This window comes from Phoxinus phoxinus, assembly GCF_949152265.1.
Source record: "Phoxinus phoxinus genome assembly, chromosome: 14".
Classification (NCBI taxonomy): Eukaryota; Metazoa; Chordata; class Actinopteri; order Cypriniformes; family Leuciscidae; genus Phoxinus; species Phoxinus phoxinus.
The window spans coordinates 30,022,043-30,041,702 of NC_136889.1; the positions used below are offsets into that span (position 1 = coordinate 30,022,043).

The 19,660-nt window shown below is 37.4% G+C and overlaps 1 protein-coding gene across 2 annotated transcripts in view; it reads left to right on the top strand.

Moving 5' to 3' along the window:
- The first annotated feature begins 1,689 nt into the window (after window positions 1-1,689).
- Window positions 1,690-19,660, top strand: part of ppp2r5d (protein phosphatase 2, regulatory subunit B', delta) — a 60,109-nt gene continuing 42,138 nt past the window's right edge. Inside the window, exons 1-3 of one of the 2 annotated variants that reach the window (XM_079634639.1) lie at window positions 1,690-1,957; window positions 2,740-2,823; window positions 9,024-9,195. In XM_079634639.1, coding sequence (XP_079490765.1) covers window positions 1,931-1,957; window positions 2,740-2,823; window positions 9,024-9,195 — 283 coding nt within the window. In that variant the 5' untranslated portion in view covers window positions 1,690-1,930. The remainder of the gene's footprint in view (window positions 1,958-2,739; window positions 2,824-9,023; window positions 9,196-19,660) is intronic. The other variant, XM_079634638.1, reaches the window with a different exon arrangement.

Consider the following 19,660-nt stretch of genomic DNA (forward strand, 5'->3'; position numbering starts at 1 on the left):
AAACTGGACAGATTGCATGTGTACATGGTTCATAAAGCTATTCTAAGGTAATTGTTCACATTGATTGAAACCGTTTGCATAAAGCCCTGTTTTATGAACATTATACACAGAAACCCATTCTGCTCCTGTTTTATGAATGGATCACATTGTGCTCTGTATTTAGTTATTTGCATGTGCACCAAATATAAGTGTAGATATAAATGCAATTTTTTTTTATTACAAGTAGAACACTAAAATGCTTCAACTGCTTTTGTTTAACATATTGAACATGGGATTACTGAACTTGTATTGCTTGTTAATATAATTGTGCATTGTTTGCATACAAATAGTTTTCCAGATATGAATAAATACTGAAAGGAATATTTACACTTGAAGATTAATAAGGTATTATAAGAATATCACTGTTGAGAGAGGGATTTTCTAGAGATATAGGTTGACTTGTTTACATTGTGTTTTAATGACAGTAATATTACAGTTGACATCTGCATCCAGGGAGGAACTATAACATCAGCAAAAATGAAGCTGCTGCTTACTACGGAGGTAAGTGTTTTGCCTCGACTGGTTTTGGTCTTTTAACGTGCATTAATAAATATAATTCATGTACATTGGAGAAGCTTATTCTACGAGCTAGAATAGCCTATTTAAAAAGATAGTTCACCCCAAAATGAAAATTAATTCTCTTAACTTTTTTCTGTGTAAGAAAAGTTTTTTTTTCTTTCTTCTTCTTCTCTATAAACCTTGTCCGTACATTGATAGTCAATGGAGTCTAATGTGGACCCCAGCTTTCAACATATATTTTGTGTTCCGTAGAGAAAAATCATACTTTTTTTTCTTCTTTTGGCTGTGAACTATCTTTTATATCAACTAGCTGTTTATTCACTAATGAATGGGTTACGAAGAGTAATATTTGAAAAATAAGTTAACAGTTACAACACTTGAGTTTGGGACCCCACAAATAATGAAAATTGTGTTTTCTGTGTTTCAAATAAATGCTTGTGAATAAAATTGTGTTTCTGTTTTTTCTTCTCTAAATTGAATGTGTAGTCGTTTCGAAATCGATAGAGAAATAGGCTATATCACCAATAGATGGCACTAGATGCTTCTGTATGGATATTTTTGACGGAATCTTTAGAAAAATATGAAGTATGTTGAATGTATAATATACATTATATATATATATATATATACACACACTTATGTTATATTAATATATAGGCCTACACATATTTATGTAGGCCTAGTTTAAATATACAAACTGAAACCGTGTCAATAAGCCATTATATAATGGATAAAGATGTGTAACGCTTGTTCTAAAGCCAAAGAAGTGCGTTATATTTCGTTAGAGAAGACCCAAATGTCGTGAAGTGAACCATGAGTTTAACCCTGTGTGAATAAGAAACTTCCAGTGGAATCCTCTATGCAGTAAACGGATTTTAAATGAATAAAACAATAAATAATACCCTTAGTACAGCCTATCTGATAACAATTATTCTCAAGCTGAACCAGATGACTGCAACTGCATCAAAATTCACAAATAAAAATATTTTAGCGGTTCAGCTCTTCTGCTCTTTACACCCAAAACACCCCCTGGAAGAGCCTATTCTGACATGTTCACGGTCAATGTCACCAGCACAAGCCTCCCTCCCACAATCAATTCCTCTTGTGACAATCTGCACCTTTAGATAAGTCGTCAACAACAGCTGTAGTCGCAGCCAGGACCCCGTTCGGGAACCTCAAGACAGTCTGGTTCCAGGAGCGGCCAATAGAAAAATTCCGCTATGCTGTTGCTAGCTAGTTTCGTGCTTTGTTGACCAATCAGGTTGTTGCTGGTGAAGGGAGGGCGCGTGAGCTGGAGGTAACAGTGTGCGCGAGAGCCCGAGTGCAAGGGAAGCCTTATCACGGAGGCACGGCTAAAGACAACATTTCCAAAATGCCGAATAAAACTAAAAAAGAGAAGGTAAAGTACAGATTATAATCATAACACATGTCTAATTAATGCGTACGAGAATTTGATTTACAACAATTATTCTGCAGCATTTGCTGGCGTTGTTTTTTTTGTGAGTGAAGGCCGCGCTAGCCCGCTAGTAAAAGGGCGCATTTGTGCCTGCATATCTTAAGTCAAAACACTGACAGTTACATGTCCAAAATAAATTTTAAATAACGAGAAAGCGTTTTCTTTAGCTCATCGTGACGTGTATTTAAAATATAAATCATATATGTTTGAAGGAATGCTCTTCGGGTGCTGTTTTACCCGGTGTTTGTTTTACAGATCAGTTTTCCATAGTGAGATTATGATCGGCCGTTAATATGTGAATACAGACGTATTAGTTGACAGATTGCAGCATAAGCTGGACACGCAAACATGTCTCCTGCATGAGTCAATGTTTCAGTGGACGGGCTGTGGGCATCGTTATATAAACGCTCGATATATGAGTGGACAAGTTTGTCACTGTGTATATGATGCTGGACCTATGTGAACTGAAATCATTTATCATTCCCAGAATGGCAGTCAATGTTTTGTTTATGTCATTGCCTGATTCAAAATGTAGTTCAAATTGGGCTTTTTGGGTGTCACCTGACCACCTGTCATATCAAGCCTGCAGCATGACTTGCCCATGATTTGACTTGCATATTGCAGACCCTTTTTAGATATAATAACATGGGCTTTAAGATTGAACAAAATCAACAGGAGCTGCAGTTATATGACTCATTTATTGGTTCTTTTTGTGGTCATTACAGGAACCAAGCAAATCTGCAAAAAGCAGCACGAAAAACAGTAATGCCGGTGGAGGAAAGGATGCTGGAACTGACAATTCAGAAGAGGTAAGAAGATGACAGTATTACAAAACAAATCTAAAAATATAAACTATTGCTCATAATGTGGACGTCTTGGCACAAATACTTGCTTGCTAAGTGTTGTAGCTGGGCTTTTTCACTTTCTCTTGAGCTTTCTCTTTCACTTTTTCACTAAAATTCAATTTCATTGACTTCTACAAGGCAGTGTACATTTTGCTTCGTAATCTCTGCGCTTTCTGTTGATTCTGCTGTTTTTTTTTGCAGCTGTTTATTCTGTATGTTACACACAGATGTTTTTCCAAAAACACATTTGACTTGTCACTTGTTTGCAGTGCATACTGTAATGCTGAGGATAGGTAAAGCCCCTTGCTATCTACCTTGCTTCCAGACATCCCCCATTTCTATTTCTGCTTTATTAACCAGTAAGATTGAAGTGGCTCTTTAAGTGGTGTTTTATTCTTCTATAAAAAACAATGCAAGTCCATCCATCCAATCCAAGCCCCCTCTTAAAATGAGCAAATGATCCTAGACTGTAGTGTAGGCCTGTCTGAATGTTATTAAATCTAATAGCAGTAGCTTAAAATATATTTTCAGATTATCTTAAGTAAATGGCAAGATACTGTATTCCTTTAACTGAACTTTGCACATTCAATCGCACAAAAAATGCCCCAAATCAGTAGGCTATTTATCATTAAAAAAAGTTGTTTTAATGCTGTCTACATTAAAGTATTTTCATAATGTGCCTGCATGTTTATTTCTTCAGACGACTGATTAGTGTCCTCCACAATTAACGTTTAGATATAAGGCAAATAGACTTGCAAACTATATTTACTGTAGAGTTGCCTTTGAATGTTTTTGAATCATTGTTTCTGTGGCATCCGTCAGACTTGTTTTTTAGACCCTAGTAAAGAAGCATTCAGTGTGATGAAGGAAAGGTTGTTTCATCTTTTATATTTTTAGCATTGTTAGTGATTTGCTAGATAATTACATTCGTATGCATTTAGGTATTGAGTTGTATCCCTCCCAGTGTGTGGTTGTATTGACATAATAGCTTGTCTCTGTAAATCCTGTTGGAACTGAAATATATCACTGTTGTTCAAAGTGATACAGACTGGCCGCGAGTGTGACGTAGCAGCGGGTGAAGTTTATTGATTCGGTCTATTTTAAGTCGGGCTCAGTCATGCAACCCCTGTGACTGGGGCCAGCTCTGCAATGCTATGGGCAGGCCTCGACATGTGTTTCACAACGGCAGTCGTTACACACACACACACACACATACCGCTTGTTGCTTGGACAGCGAGTGCCGCTTTTTTCTTCATTAAAATCGTTCAATGCATAAAGGATTTTTCCATGAGGGCACACATAGTCGTTTTGGAAACGTCACATGCATCTCATTTAGCAATTTCCTACAGCTCTCTGAGTCTGAACTGCTCCAGCCGTGGTGCTAGTAATACATTGCGGTTTAGCATTGACTCTGTGTTCCTATAAATAAGAGATTAGCTTTGATATTTAATCAATGTCCTTCTGATCAAAAGCTGTGTGAATAGTTTTTTTGCCTCAATTTTGGTGCCTGAGACTAATTTTGAGGATTGTGAAATATTTATTTTGTCGTAGGGCAAAATCTTGGTCAGCTTAGTGAGACATTCTCACTGGCGGCCGATTAATTGCCTTTGCAATTAATCTTAGCCTCACATGAAGGTCAGGCAGTGTCAACAATATAGTTTTAGGCTACGTCTACATTAATCCGGATACATTTGAAAACAGTGTTTTGTTTCAAAATGCTCTCCGTCCGTACTAACGTTTTCCAAAAGTTACTCATCTAAACTAAAACGTTCAAAAATGCTGAATTCACCTCACAGCGCATGCGTAAAAGCTCACTGAGATGATGCAGATGTAACAGACATAAAGTTCTCATGCTATTCTTCTGATCATTTTATTTAGCAAAATATCTAGGGCTTTAATCTCCCAGTCGATTATTGGTCGATACGTTCTGACTCGACCAAAATGCTGATTGGTCGATTTTTTTGCCGCGTTCATTTTATCAGTTTTGCTGCGTTCATTTCATCAGGTGGAAAGCACTAATTGCTAATGGGGGTGTTTTGCGAGCTGCACAGAGCGGCTGAAATTGTAGTGTCTGTCAGTTATTATAATACATATGACAAAAACAATTGTCTAAATTATGTTGCTTGTTCCTCAAAAGTTCTTGTGATGATATCACGAGTTGACAACATAATACTATTTTCGGAAATCATAGACCATGATATTGCGCAGATGCGCGTGATGCAACGCTGTCAGAGCCGACAGACTCGTGTGTCAGACTCATTTCAGTGCAAAATAATTTTATTTTAAACGATTTAATATACTGCAAATAGCCTACTAGTTTTTTTTAATGTTTATTTATAATTAATTTAGGCGGACAACAAGTACTGCGCACAGTGCGCAGCTAATTCATTTAACGTTTTTTTTTTTCCTAACGTAATTTTTAGTCGAAAATTTCAGGACTTCAGTCGACCAGGATTTTCTTTGGTTGATTACAGCCCTATAAATATCTCACCATTCATTGATGCGTCATTATATGTTTGGTCTAAAACGCAACTGCTCTCATGTTTTGAGCAATTGCAAGTCAATTTTCTGTCATCTTTGCGATATTAAGAGAGTATAAAATAACATATTTTAGCAACTGTGTGGAAGTGAATAGCACATAACATGCACAATAGTGGTAAAACATGCATATATATATAGGTTCAATATGCATCACATGACTAAACATGCGTCATTGTTTTCGCATACTTCGGTTTTCTCGGTCAACACTACAACGCCAAAACAGCGTTTTCGAATTCATCAGCTTTTCAAAAAGCTAATTTTCCGCAGGACAAAAACACCATCTCAGTGTGGACGAAAAGCCAGAACGGAGAGAAAAAGATGCATTTTCAAAAGAAAACGTACTGGTGTGGGCAAAGCCTTAGCTACTATTTATATCATTATAAATATTATCAACCACATTAAAGACGGTTGTTGTCACACAGTCTGCCTTGGCTTTTGCACAAAATCTCACTGGGTTCATATCGTACAGCTTGACAAGCAACATTGGTAAAGGACAGTCCCACTGTGGTAATACTGTAATTCTCACCTATGGTTTAACTGGTTTCTGTGATGCTCATCTTGCATTGAAGACATATTTATTTGATGGGTAGCTCAGGCTACTCATGAATGTTTAATGCAGGCTGAATCTAGAAATGGTAATCAGGAGGTATGTAGGTTAGGTTAGTTGTGGACTTCAACTCCCATGTGTTAGGGAGGCAGATTGTTGACTGATGTGGTGTGTTGCTTTGTGTTACAACAGTGGTTGCATAGGAGTTACAATGTTTTGCCATTGGAAAATACTTGTTTATAGTTGTATAAATGTATGTATGTGTGTGTATATGTATATGTGTGTGTTAGACCTAAGAATTGATTGTAAATGTGGACCTTCAGTTACTCTACAGAATAGATCTATACTAGGCATCATCAGTCAACAGAGGCTCACTGTAGATGTCAAAATAAATGTTCATTCATTGTATTTATTTGTTATTGCCTAAGTAATGTGTCCAATATGAGAAAAAGGAACAATGCCAAGGTTGAATTGTTAATGACTGTGTTTCTGCTCTCATTTCTGTTTTTGTTTTTCCTATTTCCATCCAAATTTTTTTTTACATTGTTGTTTTTAAAAAACAAATTAGTTGCTGTTCCTTATTACAATTTGGGCCTGAAATATATTTCTCATAATGGGGAGTTATTTTCACCCTGCTTTTCTCAATTATTCCAGTAAATATAATCAGGTGGAGCTCAATATTACATTAGAGCTAGTTGCTTCCCAGTGAGCTGTGACGCAGTTAGCTGACTTAAATTCATATTGTTTGGCAGATACTTTCTAACATTATGATAAATCAGTTATGACGTATAATGTGGATATGGATAAATACGTTTTAATATGTATATAAAAGTGTAAACAACTGTAATTCAAGGCATACTTGTTGATCTAGTGAAATAGAAAGAGAGAGACTTAGGCTAACAGATGCACTTTCCTGATGAAGAAGTCCGCTGTTTTAGACACAATAAATCAAAAGGTTACACTTTATTTTAAGGTGTCATTGTTACAGTGTAATTATATATTTAAGTACTGAGTAATATTAATTAACTACATGAACTAACTATAGGGATAGGGTAGGAATAGGGTTTGGTTGAAGGTTAGTTGCATGTAATTATGGGTCTAAATTAAGTTCCGGGTAAATATTTCCCCCTCCGAAAGTCCCTGCTGGCGAGGTAGTCCTTTTTTAAAGTTCAGGAACTTTCGGGGGGTGGGACTTGTGCGCTGAACATGCTGATTGGTTGTGTTCACGGCACGCCGCATTTTAATTGGATGACTCCACGCAGCATTCTATTTTAACCGGCATTTTTAAAAATCTATTGCGGTTCGTGGCTTCATGCAGTAAGAGTCTGTCTGCAAATATGGAATTTAATTTAAAAAAAAAACACAGCTGGACCGACAACGAGGTTCGGGCTTTATTAAGCGTATTTGTGTAACAGGAAATTTTCTGCGCGTTCGTCCCCGCCGTCTCACGGTCAATGTCCGCATCGTCTAATTTTATAGCATTACGAGCTTTCTGAACACGCTTTAGTATCAGTGCTCATCTCTTTTCTGCCGTTTTGTTAATTACCTCGTTAGTAAACCAATACATCACAAACAACCTCAGCACAGTTTGAATCTTCTCCATATTTATTATAATGTGGCGATCAAAACTGATTACTGTCCGTCCAGACTGGGAGGAGCGGACGCGCGCAGTTTATAATCTTCCCTGTACTTTAGACCGCAGTGTAAGCGCAGAAAGCAACCGGTCTGGGGCAAAAAAAGTTCCTGAGAAAAAAGTTCCTGGGACAAATTGTTCCGGGCAATTTCGGTGGAAACGCGGCTTTTTATTACTATGGACATATGGGCATGTAACATATGAAACAAGGACACTGTAAAATAAAGTGTTACCAATCAAAATAGAGTTGCGTGTTATCTTTGAGGCCATTTATATGCTAGTGTTTCTACTACTTCATTTATTAGAATACAAAAAATATGTGTACACACACACACACACACACACTCACTGGCCACTTTTTATGTATTCCTGTTCAACTGCTTGTTAACGCAAATATCTAATCAGCCAATCACATGGGAACTCAAAGCATTTAGGAATGTAGACACGATCAGTACGATCTGCTGAAGTGCAAACTGAGAATCAGAATGAGGAAGAAGGAGATTTAAGTGACTTTGAACATGGTTTGGTTGTTGGTACCAGACGGGCTGGTCTGAGTATTTTAGAAACGGATGATCTACTGGGATTTTCACACACAGCCATCTCTAGAGTTTACAGAGAATGGTCCATAAAAGAGAAAATATCCAGTTCTGTGGGTGAAAATGCCTTGTTGATGTCAGAGGAGAATGACCAGACTGGTTCAGCTGATAGAAAGGCAACAGTAACTCAAATAAGCACTTGTTGAAACCGAGGTCTGCAGAAGAGCGTCTCTGAATACACAACACGTCGAACCTTGAATAGATGAGCAGCAGAAAACTCACTGGTGTCACTCTTGTCAGATGAAAACAGGAAACTTAAGCTACAATTTCCACAGGCTCCCCAAAATTGGACAATAGAAGATTGTGAAAATGTAGCTTGGTCTGATTAATATTAATTAATAACTACATGTACTTACTATACGGTTTTGAATAGGGTTTGGTTGAGGTTTAGTTGCATGTAATTATGCATAATTTACTTTTATGGTAAGTGCATGTAACATATGAAACAAGGACGCTGTAAAATAAAGTGTTACCAATCAAAGTAGAATTGTGTGTTATCTTTGAGGCCGTTTGTATGCTAGTCCACTCATAAAGTCGACGTTCACTTTTAGAAGATGCACACATTTAAAAGTCTTTCTCTTCCGAGGAAGCAGACCAAAAATATTGATGACTCATCTAGCACTGATGAGTGTATCCAAATGTTTCTCCAGTAAAATGCTCTCCAGACTGAGTGTTTCCCCTCACTAGCAGGATTGCCTTTTTCTTATGTTACATTATTTTGTTTCTTTGATTGTGTTTGCCATGAGAAGGCACTGGAGTCTGACCTTCTGTGACCAAAAGTGGTGAGATTGCATAGAATGGGATAATGTGCCCATTTTGATTCTGAACATTGTGTTTTTTTCCCCAGGCCCAGCAGACAGCCAGCAAGCGTCCGAGCAACAGCACTCCACCTCCCACTCAGCTCAACAAAATTAAGTACTCAGGTGGGCCACAGATCGTAAAGAAGGAGCGTCGACAGAGTTCATCACGATTCAACCTCAGCAAGAACCGGGAACTGCAGAAGCTTCCCACCATGAAAGGTAGAAACCACGCTGAACAGAACATAGCCGGACACAGTTCTTCTGTCTTTGTTGAAGATTTCTTAGAAATGATCAAATGATCTGGTGTTGTGTACATATCACAGTGAATGCTGCTAATTGTGCTAACTGTTCGTGGGCAGGCTTGCGTGACCCCGGAGATCTTTTTAAGTCTATCATTGTGCCAGATGGAGCTGTTTTTGAAGTGCGAGTTTGATTGTTTATTGCAGAGTGCAGTCACATCTATAGTATTTTATTCCTGCAAATTTGGTAATATATTTTGGAGATCTTTTACCGTTGACGATTATTGTTTCTCATCTTTAGATCTTAATCTTTCTCTCTTTTATACTCCTGTTCAGGTTGTTCTGTCATAGTCTCAGACTCTCAGTCAGGAAGAGTCCTTTCTGTCTGGCCACGCAGGGAGTTTAACCACATGACAACTCGTAGACTGTAATTGGATCAGCAGTGCAAGTGTCTCTCTAAGTAGGACAGTGAAACCTTGCCACAGCTCACAATTTAGAGAGTTACACTCTAATCTTCAATCTAATTAAGCTTGTTACTTGCAGTTCATTTCTTAGAATCTGGTGTGGATTATACCTAAAAAGCTTATGGTTTCATTTATTCAGCACTACGTCGTCAGCTAATGTGATGTTTTCATTATATTAGGTACTGTTTACACCTGAACTTATCTATCTCAGTTGGTCATCTGATCACAAGTGGTCAGCTGAGAGAGAGAGAGAGTCATTTAAAATCCATTTAAAATGCCTCTTGTGACCGCATACATAATTTACTGCGTCATTGTGTTACTGCATTTTGATAGTCCAAAAAAGTTGACCGGTTAACGCTTCGAAATGTAGCTGCAAAATGACGGGCAGGGCTTCATGCTTCCTTTTTTCCCCAATAAGCACATGTGCTCCTAAGTCGACATTTTTTACTTAAAAACTTTAGGGGCGCAATGAAAATTTAAAATAATGTAATTTTCCTTAATGAAGTATTGCAGGGAGAGAAGACCAAACTATTTCATTTATTAGAATACAAAAAGTGTATATATACACACACACACTCACCAGCCACTTTATTGGGTATACCTGTTCAACTGCTTGTTAACGCAAATATCTAATCAGGCAATCACATGGGAACTCAATGCATTTAGGAATGTAGACACAATCAGTACGATCTGCTGAAGTGCAAACTGAGCATCAGAATGAGGAAGAAGGAGATTTAAATGACTTTGAACATGGTTTGGTTGTTGGCACCAGACGGGCTGGTCTGAGTATTTCAGAAAGTGCTGATCTACTGGGATTTGTATGAACAGGACCATCCTGGTGGTGGTGGGGAGGATGGGGGTAATCGTCGCTTAAGTATCTGCTAACTCAAACGTGTAAGTACCGAGCTTTTATACAGTGAGCATAAGAATATGATTGGATAGAAGTGAAGCAAAAGTTGACGTAGTAATTAATTGAGTCTTCCCGGCAGTACTTATGCTAAATCTTTCATTTCTGTGGGTGAAAATGCCTTGTTGATGTCAGAGGTCAGAGGAGAATGACCAGACTGGTTCAGCTGATAGAAAGGCAACAGTAACTCAAATTAGACTAGATGACGTCAACTTGTCAAGTTATTTGAATACGAAACGCCCACTTATTGCGCTCCAAGGCCAGGGAAAATATCATGGCGACGAGACGCTGTGTTCTGAAGTGCGACTCAAAAGCCAACTTTCTTCATCTGCCCAAGGAGGAGCATTTGAAGACTAAGTGGCTACAATTCATATAACTATACCACAGAAGTATAGTCCGAGCCTTGTGCTTTGTTCGCGCCATTTTGAAGACGATTGCTTTTTAAATGCAATCAAACTTGGATTCGTGAGCCGGCTGATATTGAAGGAAGGTTCATTTCTAAGTGTATTTGCATCAGCTTCCTCCTCCGTATCACAACCTGTAAGTGTTATTGATAATTGTTGCTTTTATGTTTTATGTAGCATGCTTAATTATTATTTTGTTTGTTGTGTAAGCACCGTTTAGCTTCTAGGTCTTCAATGGCAATTGTATTGAGATATGTGAAGTGTTTGTCGTTGTTTTCGGAGTTGTCTTAAAGAATAGAATAATACCTTGTAGTAACGTAACTGCATTTTTTTTTTTTTGTAAAAACGTTATGTTTATGCATCGGGCGAACGCAAACAAAGACTGATTGTGCTTTTACAATATGAACTCTGGGCTATGCTCGCTAACGTAACTTAAATTCTTTATCTTATTTTTAGTTTTTTACTACAAACTACAAAGCAGTGGACTATAATCATTATTATAACACGATTTAATTGATAAAAGCATTATTGTACTCCGTGTTAAACAATAAGTATTATCTCTGTAAACACTGCTGGGTCATCTGACCAATCAACGCAGATTAGCGTCGCGCAAAGGAGGGGTTTGGAAAAACGAGTCGTTGAACGAATAATTTGGGAGTCGGTGAGCAAATCAGGTAAAAATAAATGCATATTATACGACAACAAAAGTGTTTTTTGACATTGCATGCATGTAAAACTGTTGTTGGGGACTCCCTTAACAACATTAGGAACATTTTAAATGTCATAATAGGTGCCCTTTAAATTTACATTTATTTGTCTCAAATCGTCGTTATGTATATACTGACTTCACCCTGTGCTGCAATATACATTTAGTTTTAGATTCATTCACAGAAATCAGCTGGTGGAATGAAAATTGCTGATGTTATCGGATTTTCAGGTGATATTCTCAATTCATTCAGTTAACGGACGCTCTGAGGTAAAGTGTTCAGACTGCAGACTAAGCAACGATTGTATTTAATTGTACAGTACAATCATAACATAGTACAGACATGATCTTAATTCCATAATGTCCTTCAACATAACAATATTGCAGGCCATAAACTGAGAAAGTGCGCGTCAGGTGTGCGATTCCTCGAGTTGTCATAGATGTGTGCGACCCCCTTTAGACATACGGTAATATTATATAGTAGAGGCTAATTCTTACATTAACTGATTTGTTAAACACATTCGAATTATAAATAAAACGTAATATAATGTGGTAACCTCCTATTGTCATGTTTTCCGTCTATGAAGAACATCTCAACACTAAATTAAAGGCCCGTCTCATATATACGCCTGTCTCAAATACAAGCCGGTGCAGTTCGGCGATTTGCGAAAATAAAAGCCCGGGCTATTATTTTAAGTTTTACGGTATACAGTAGACAACATTTGAAGTGGATAAAAAAAAGTTCAAAGTTGTTCTAACACGTGAACGGGTATTGTTCAAAATTCAAGGTTTTGATTCACTTTAAATGTTGACTACTGTATATAACTGCTGGAGATAAAATATGCACTTCTACAATTAGGGCTGTCACTTTACGTTCGAAAATCGATTGCACAATCGATCGGACCAACCAACGCAAGATTCTAAAATGAAAATAGGGAATCGATTTTAACCAAAAAAGTTGTTTTAGGTGGACAGATCAATACAATACACAGAACATGTAGGATGTTGGAAAATAACAATGTCTTTTCTGTTAACCAAATGCTTTTTAATATTCGCTATTACTTCAATGCAAGTGAGCAAGCGCACCGTTGTTTGTTGCTTAGTGACGTGTGTGTTCAAGTAAGCCAGAAATGCGCAGATTCTGCGCAATACGCTGTATTTAATATATCATGATATCTCACGAGTTGCATATTTGCGCTAAATTCGCGCAGATTTGGCTACACGAACTTCCCCAGCAAAGTGAGTAAACATAGAAACACGCCAAATTGGCTCGTGATTTGACAGCGTTACCCACCAAAGTTAATTTTTACCCGCATTTGGCGGATTGGCGGGTGTTAATTTCAATCCCTGAATGTTGCACTCCTATTTGTCATTGTGCACGAAACTTCACGCCAATAAATCATCAGAAATATTGCTGACTTGTGCGCGTCTCAAGCGCCCTCTTTACGCTCGTCCTAATGCCTGTTAGTTGTCCGTGGATTTGCCTATATTTGGTTGGAAAATGGAAACGTCTTTAGACATGGAAAATCGATTTTACAATCGATTCACTTATGTCTCAAAAATCGAACAGGATTTTTTCACAAAAGTGACAGCCCTACCTACAACCATCTACAACATATAACAAAACAAACACCAAAGTTCTTCTGAGCACACCAGTGGTTCTGAGCTGTGGTGGCAGAAGTCTGAATTGTGTGACCTCTCGACCTGCACCTAAACTTTCAGGAATACCCTGAGGAAGCTGTTGTTAGTGCCTGTGTTTTCATAAATTATGCTCTGTTTTGAGAAGAGTTGCTCTTTACATTTGTTGTTATATTATTACTATAATGTGAAATACCAGTTTGGTTCGAAATGTTTTCTCTTGTGGTAAAAGTAATTCCTGCAGTGATTGTTTTAGTTTTGGAGTTGTGCATCTACACGCTACAACAATGGTCTCAATTAACCACGCTGAATCTTAAAATACTCTGGGTTGCTTAATGCGTCATGAGCATTCTTGTGGAGCCTTGACCAATACACGTATTCACCTTTCTATACGGGGTGCCAAACATATGTACGCATCAGAACAATGTGTGTGTGTTTGTTTCTGGCCCAGGCAAGACAGATTCTGGTGGTCTGGCACGGCCTCTGGATGTCCACATGGCAAACAAACAGAGGAAGCATGGAGATCTCCCTTTTCCTGTCTTTGTGTGAGAACTAAGCCAAACTAGCTCAGTGTTTGTCTAGGAAAAGTGATTTTACTTCAGTATCTCTGCCATGATGCCAGTTTGGATGGCAAAAATCTGTGTACCAGTGAAATTTAACGTTTTTCTTTATTTAATTTCATGATGGCAGCAGAAAAAATATACTAATTTAGGCTAACACTATGCTACATTTAAAAATAAGCATATTATCAAATTAGGCTGGTCCTTTTTATCCCTTTTGTTTTGAATTAGTGTTGTTGACTATACCCGAAGTACCGGTACTGTTTAGGTTACTAGTGTTTTAAATAGGCATGTAGGCAGAAGTAATATTCATTATGAATTATAATGAAAGACTTAATGATTGGATTGATACAGAATGTACACGACACGACAAATTTTATTTGTGCATGCATTGTGGCAGTGTGCGCAAGTAGATCATTTCTTGGTTATCTCTGTTCTCTTTTTTTCAACATAAGTGGATCATGTAAGTTTCGAGATGACATATTTTAACAGGTTTTCAGATTTTAACATATATTTTCACAGTTGTGTGAAGAACACTGTGCATCACGCGGTGGTTGCCTGCAGCATGATCTCAGTGTGCCGTACAGATGTGCAGGCAGCAGAAACACTGCTCATTGTGTGAGGCATACAACACTGTCACTGAACCATCATTCTGACTGCTGAAGATTTCAAACGTACAATTACTTGTACTAAGATATTGCTTGGGGAAATATGAAACGCACAGTATTTCACACATGCTTATTGCAGTTTTGGTGTGCTGTGGTCAAACTGCATTTCAACTCCTTTATTTCAGCTCAATCAGCTGCATACCTTTTTTAAATATAATATGTTTTTTTTTTCATTATTAATGCATTAGGTTAATATTCAATATGTAGTTAATGCATTTTTGAGACGGAATGTTTTCAAATTTGTTTTTGCATTTAGTAAAATGTGGTTTAAGTCGTGGATAATCCAGGGGTAGCTGTGCATTCAATTATTTTAATGCATGACGTGGAGGCAAAGAACCGTCCGAAGAGAGAGAGAGAGAGAGAGAGAGGAAGGAAGGAAGACCGGGATAGAGAGGAGAGATTCGTACCTGAATCTGTTCAGTCTCTCTCTCTCTTTTTACAATTAAGCTGTGAGTTTGATTACTTCAAAATCGCGATTTAACCCCCTCGTTGTTGAGAAATATTATATAGCGATTCAGTAGCAAAGCTATTTTATTACTAAAAGTCGTGTGGCAGTGTGTGTGTGTGCGCAGCGTGATCTCCGCTCTGTGTGGGAGTGACATGCGTATGTGTGCTTCAATGAAAACAGCGCATTAATATAGAACGATGATGATTCAATTGACTTGGAACTACCTGTGCATTAAACGGTTTTATTGCACACATTTCAGCCAATCAGAATCAAATATGCAGACAGACCACCATGGTATAACATTATTTGTTAATGCAATATAAGCCACTTGGTAAATTTACTGTAACATACAGCCTCGTTCGGCTAGTTGCTTTTATAAAGTGGTAGCTGGGCTGGTTGGCAGCACTATGATAATACACCAGTGTTCAATATAAAGTTTTTACAATGGCTTCAAATGTAGTGCATCCAATCAGAGTCAACTTTTTGTGCTCTAAAATGGTGTACTTTACAAATAACAAAAAGATTGTAATAAAAGTCCATGTTGGTCTGGCTGTGGTCTAGTGTGACTGAAACGCTGAGATAAAGATGTCCTGCTCTGGGGTCAGTGATTCGCCTGTGGAGGTTATTTCTCAGTCTTATGACTGTCTGGTTATACAAAAACGGGGACATTTTTATAAATGCAGCTTTTTAGGGCCCAAGCCTTGAAAAGGCGAAGGCCCTATTGTTTTCCTTCGGATTATTATTATTATTATTATTATTATTATTATTATTATTATTATTAGGGCCCAAGCCTTGAAAAGGCGAAGGCCCTATTGTTTTCCTTCGGATTATTATTATTATTATTATTATTTTTCTTACGACTATTCGGGCACTTTTGGGACTCTTAACGTGCTCAAAAACTCTTGAAACTTTGTACACAGGTCAGAACCCGCGGCCATTAGGGCCGGGCTGAAGCTGGGACCCGGGCGTGGCAGGGGGGCTCGACAGCGCCCCCTGGAACGGGGTCTGAAAACTTGGTCCATAAATCAAACACGCTTGCGTGTAATAATATGAAACTCGGTACACTTATAGATCTCACCGGTTCATATATCCTTCGTGCTCTGACTTTTTACCCCAGCCCAACAGGAAGTCGGCTATTTGGCGTAGTTTAAAAAACACATGCAATGGAATTTAAAATACTCCTCCTAGAAAATTCAACCAATCACCACGAAACTCGGTGTGCATGAAGTCAAGACATGGAGGATGAAAAATTGCCAGGGGATTTTTGATATCTCGAACGGTTTGGCCGTGGCGAGGAAACGAATTTATGGCGAATATTGGAAACAGGAAGTGTGTTATAACATCCTCATACATTAATTGATCTTGATGAAACTTCAGCAGTGTGTTCGCTGTAAGAGGCCGATCATATGGATGTGACTATTGTGAGTCAAAGTTATAGCGCCACCAACTGGCAGCAGGAAGTGTGTCACTTTCAAAATGCTTTAAAATCACCCTCTTATTTTTACCCGATTTGCTTCAAACTTTATGTGTATAATGTAAACACACGGCAGATGTAGACCTGTGAAAGGATTTTTGATATCTTTAATACTGTCGCCATGGCAATGCTTTAAACTTTTATATTCTTTTTGGGTGCATTTGAGGCTCTTAACATGCTTCAAATTGCATGAAACTCAACATGCATATCACATTTATTAGGTAGTAGACATGTGCGAAGTTTCAGAAACGGGCGCGGTGGAGGGGCTCAGTAGCACCACCTTTAGTCAAAAATGGGGTATTAGTTTTATCTAGAGTATCCAAACTCGGTACGTATGTTCTTCTCTTCGATCCGGACAACTTTCTAATTTACAGTCATTAGCTCCGACCAACAGGAAGTCAGATATTTTGGTTTGAATGTGATTTTTGATATATTTTAGACTCTGAGTTTTTAGCGGTGGTTGATTTTATTCACACCAAACTTTTTCAACATGATGAAAATACATTAAAGATGCTAAATTATGAACGGATATTAAATATCTCAAACGGTTTTGCTATGGCGAGGGATTAAATTAATGTCCACAAAGGAAAAACTAAAAGCCTCATATCTTCTAAAAATGTAATTATACACCATTTATTTCTATATAAAAGTATACAAATATCAGAACTAAACCCATTTTGTTCTTTTTTTCAATTTAAGAATTATGTATAAGTTAAAAACAGCCAGAATGCGCTATTTAGTAAAAAAATAAGTCATACATAGGGCAATACTGCCCTCTTGTGTTCGAAATCAGGTAGGCCCATTGTATATTGTATTTATATATAAATATATTAGTGACTGTGAGAATATTTTCCTACGGGTTAATCGATGTGTGATTAAAGCGGGGGCTTTTAAATCGCTAACTTAAAAGCCAAAGTAGTACTGGACGTCCAGTAGGAATGAACTAAAACACATTCACTCTGTTCTGCTCGTTCCTCGCCGTGAACGCGTTATTGCCCGTGCAGCCGTGAGCATTTAGTTTCATTTTAAACATAGCGCCATTTCGGGGATGGGATTGCTTGAATTGCGTGTTCAATTCCGTCATCATCTTTTCAGTCAGCTGTCCACCCATGATTAATGAAATTGGACTCCTTGTGCTGATCTTTGCTGCGACTCTCATTCAGCTCACGATTTATTAAGCGGACACGTTCAGGTTTTAATTGTAGGTTAGTGCCCGTTCTCTAACTGAACTAAATTATTTTAACACACACACACACACACACACACACACACACACACCAAATCGACGGTGGAGCGCGATGATATATTTAATATATCTGTATATTTGAATTGAATATCTGTATATTTTTCCCACCGGTTAACCAACGTGTGACACCAGCGAGGGCTTTTAAATCGCTAATATAAAAGTGAAAGTAAGTATGATTATGGTGGCGCTCGCAGTGCGCTCGAATGAATTCCTATGAAAGTAGAAATTAACTAAAAAACGTTCGCTCTGTTCTGCTCACTCCTCGCGTTGGACGCGCACCGTTATGAATGTCTGTGCAGCCGTGAGCTTTTTTAGTTTAATTTTAAAACTAGCGCCATTTCGGGGGCGGGTAGGCTATTGCTTGAATTTATTTTACAAAAACACGTGCTATATTTCAGATCAATATATTTGTTTTCCTTAAAATTATTCTCATCTGAATTACAAATAATTTATTTCTGTATAAAATAATACTATGACTAAAAACGCATTTGATGTTTCTTTTTTAATCAATAACTTAAAAATAAACAGATTAGTGCCCTGTTTGAGGACTAGAAATTAAAACCTTTGCAATATGATGAATGTCCAAAAGATGGCACCGACAGACTGTTTTAAACGAGGTTGGATAAATATTTCTTGCTTTTAAACATTGTACGTGTGCGTGTGTGCGCGGGTGTGTGTGTGTGTGTGTGTGTGTGTGTGTGTGTGTGTGTGTGTGTGTGTGTGTGTGCGTGCAATCAGTCCCAGGTAAGAGGCATGAATGATGGGAATTGGACTTCTGGGAGTGAGGTTAATATTCCGGAGACGGTTCCCTCAGGTTGTGAAAAGGAGGCGGCGCGGGAGCCCCAATAGTAACCAACTGCAGAACCCCAGAACCATACGTCGTAGCAGTGTGATCACGACAGCGCCAGCCTAAAAGTCTGATGCCAGAAGTGGGCGTGGCCAGGCATTGCGCTACTTCTGTGTGTCAAAGTTTAAAACAATGCTGATATAATTTTTTTGGAACGATTTCATTACAAATGTTTATTTAATATATATATATATATTAAATAAACATTTGTAATGAAATCGTTCCAAAAAAATTATATCAGCATTGTTTTAAACTAGTATTATATATATATATATATATATATATATATATATATATATATATATATATAAAATATAATAACTATGTTTTGTCCTATTAACAAATGTTAATAGTTTTTTTAAAGTTAAAATGATACTTTATGCATTTGTTTAGTGTCAAATGATTAACAATATAAATTGAACACAGTTTAAAACAAACAAAATAATAAAACGAAAACAAAGCTTGAAAAAGTGTTTTTTTCCTCTGAAATAGCAAAAGCATCGCACACTAGCTGTACCTGCTCTAAATAAATAATAGTCATTAAATAAAAATACAAAATCAAAATAAATAAATTATATTTTATTGTTATTTTTTAAATTATTGTTCTGTTCTGAATATCAATACATTTCAAGGATTTGTTGTGGAATATTTTGAGTATCATAAAATCAGAACAATTCTCGTTTTAGTGATTATTTTTATTTTTTTCACTGTTCTAATCAGGTCAGGCAAGTCAAATTCTCTGTGTCTTGTCCCTTAAAAAAGGTAATATATATATATATATATATATATATATATATATATATATATATATATATATATATATATATATATATACCACACTTCATATGAATTTTCGGTGTTGTGTACTTACAATGGCTGCTGATTTCATGTGTCCGTTAAGTCCATGAGACTGTAGGGTGTCTAATTTTTCATTTTAGGTTTCAGAAGGGTGTTCACGCATACTTTGTGGTTGATATGTGCCCTCGATGCGCACTTTTGCAGAACCCACACTGATGCAAGCTCTAAAGCAGACTTCTTCTGGACAATCAAAGCGGAGTTACGTTATTGCCCGTCGTGCACAGG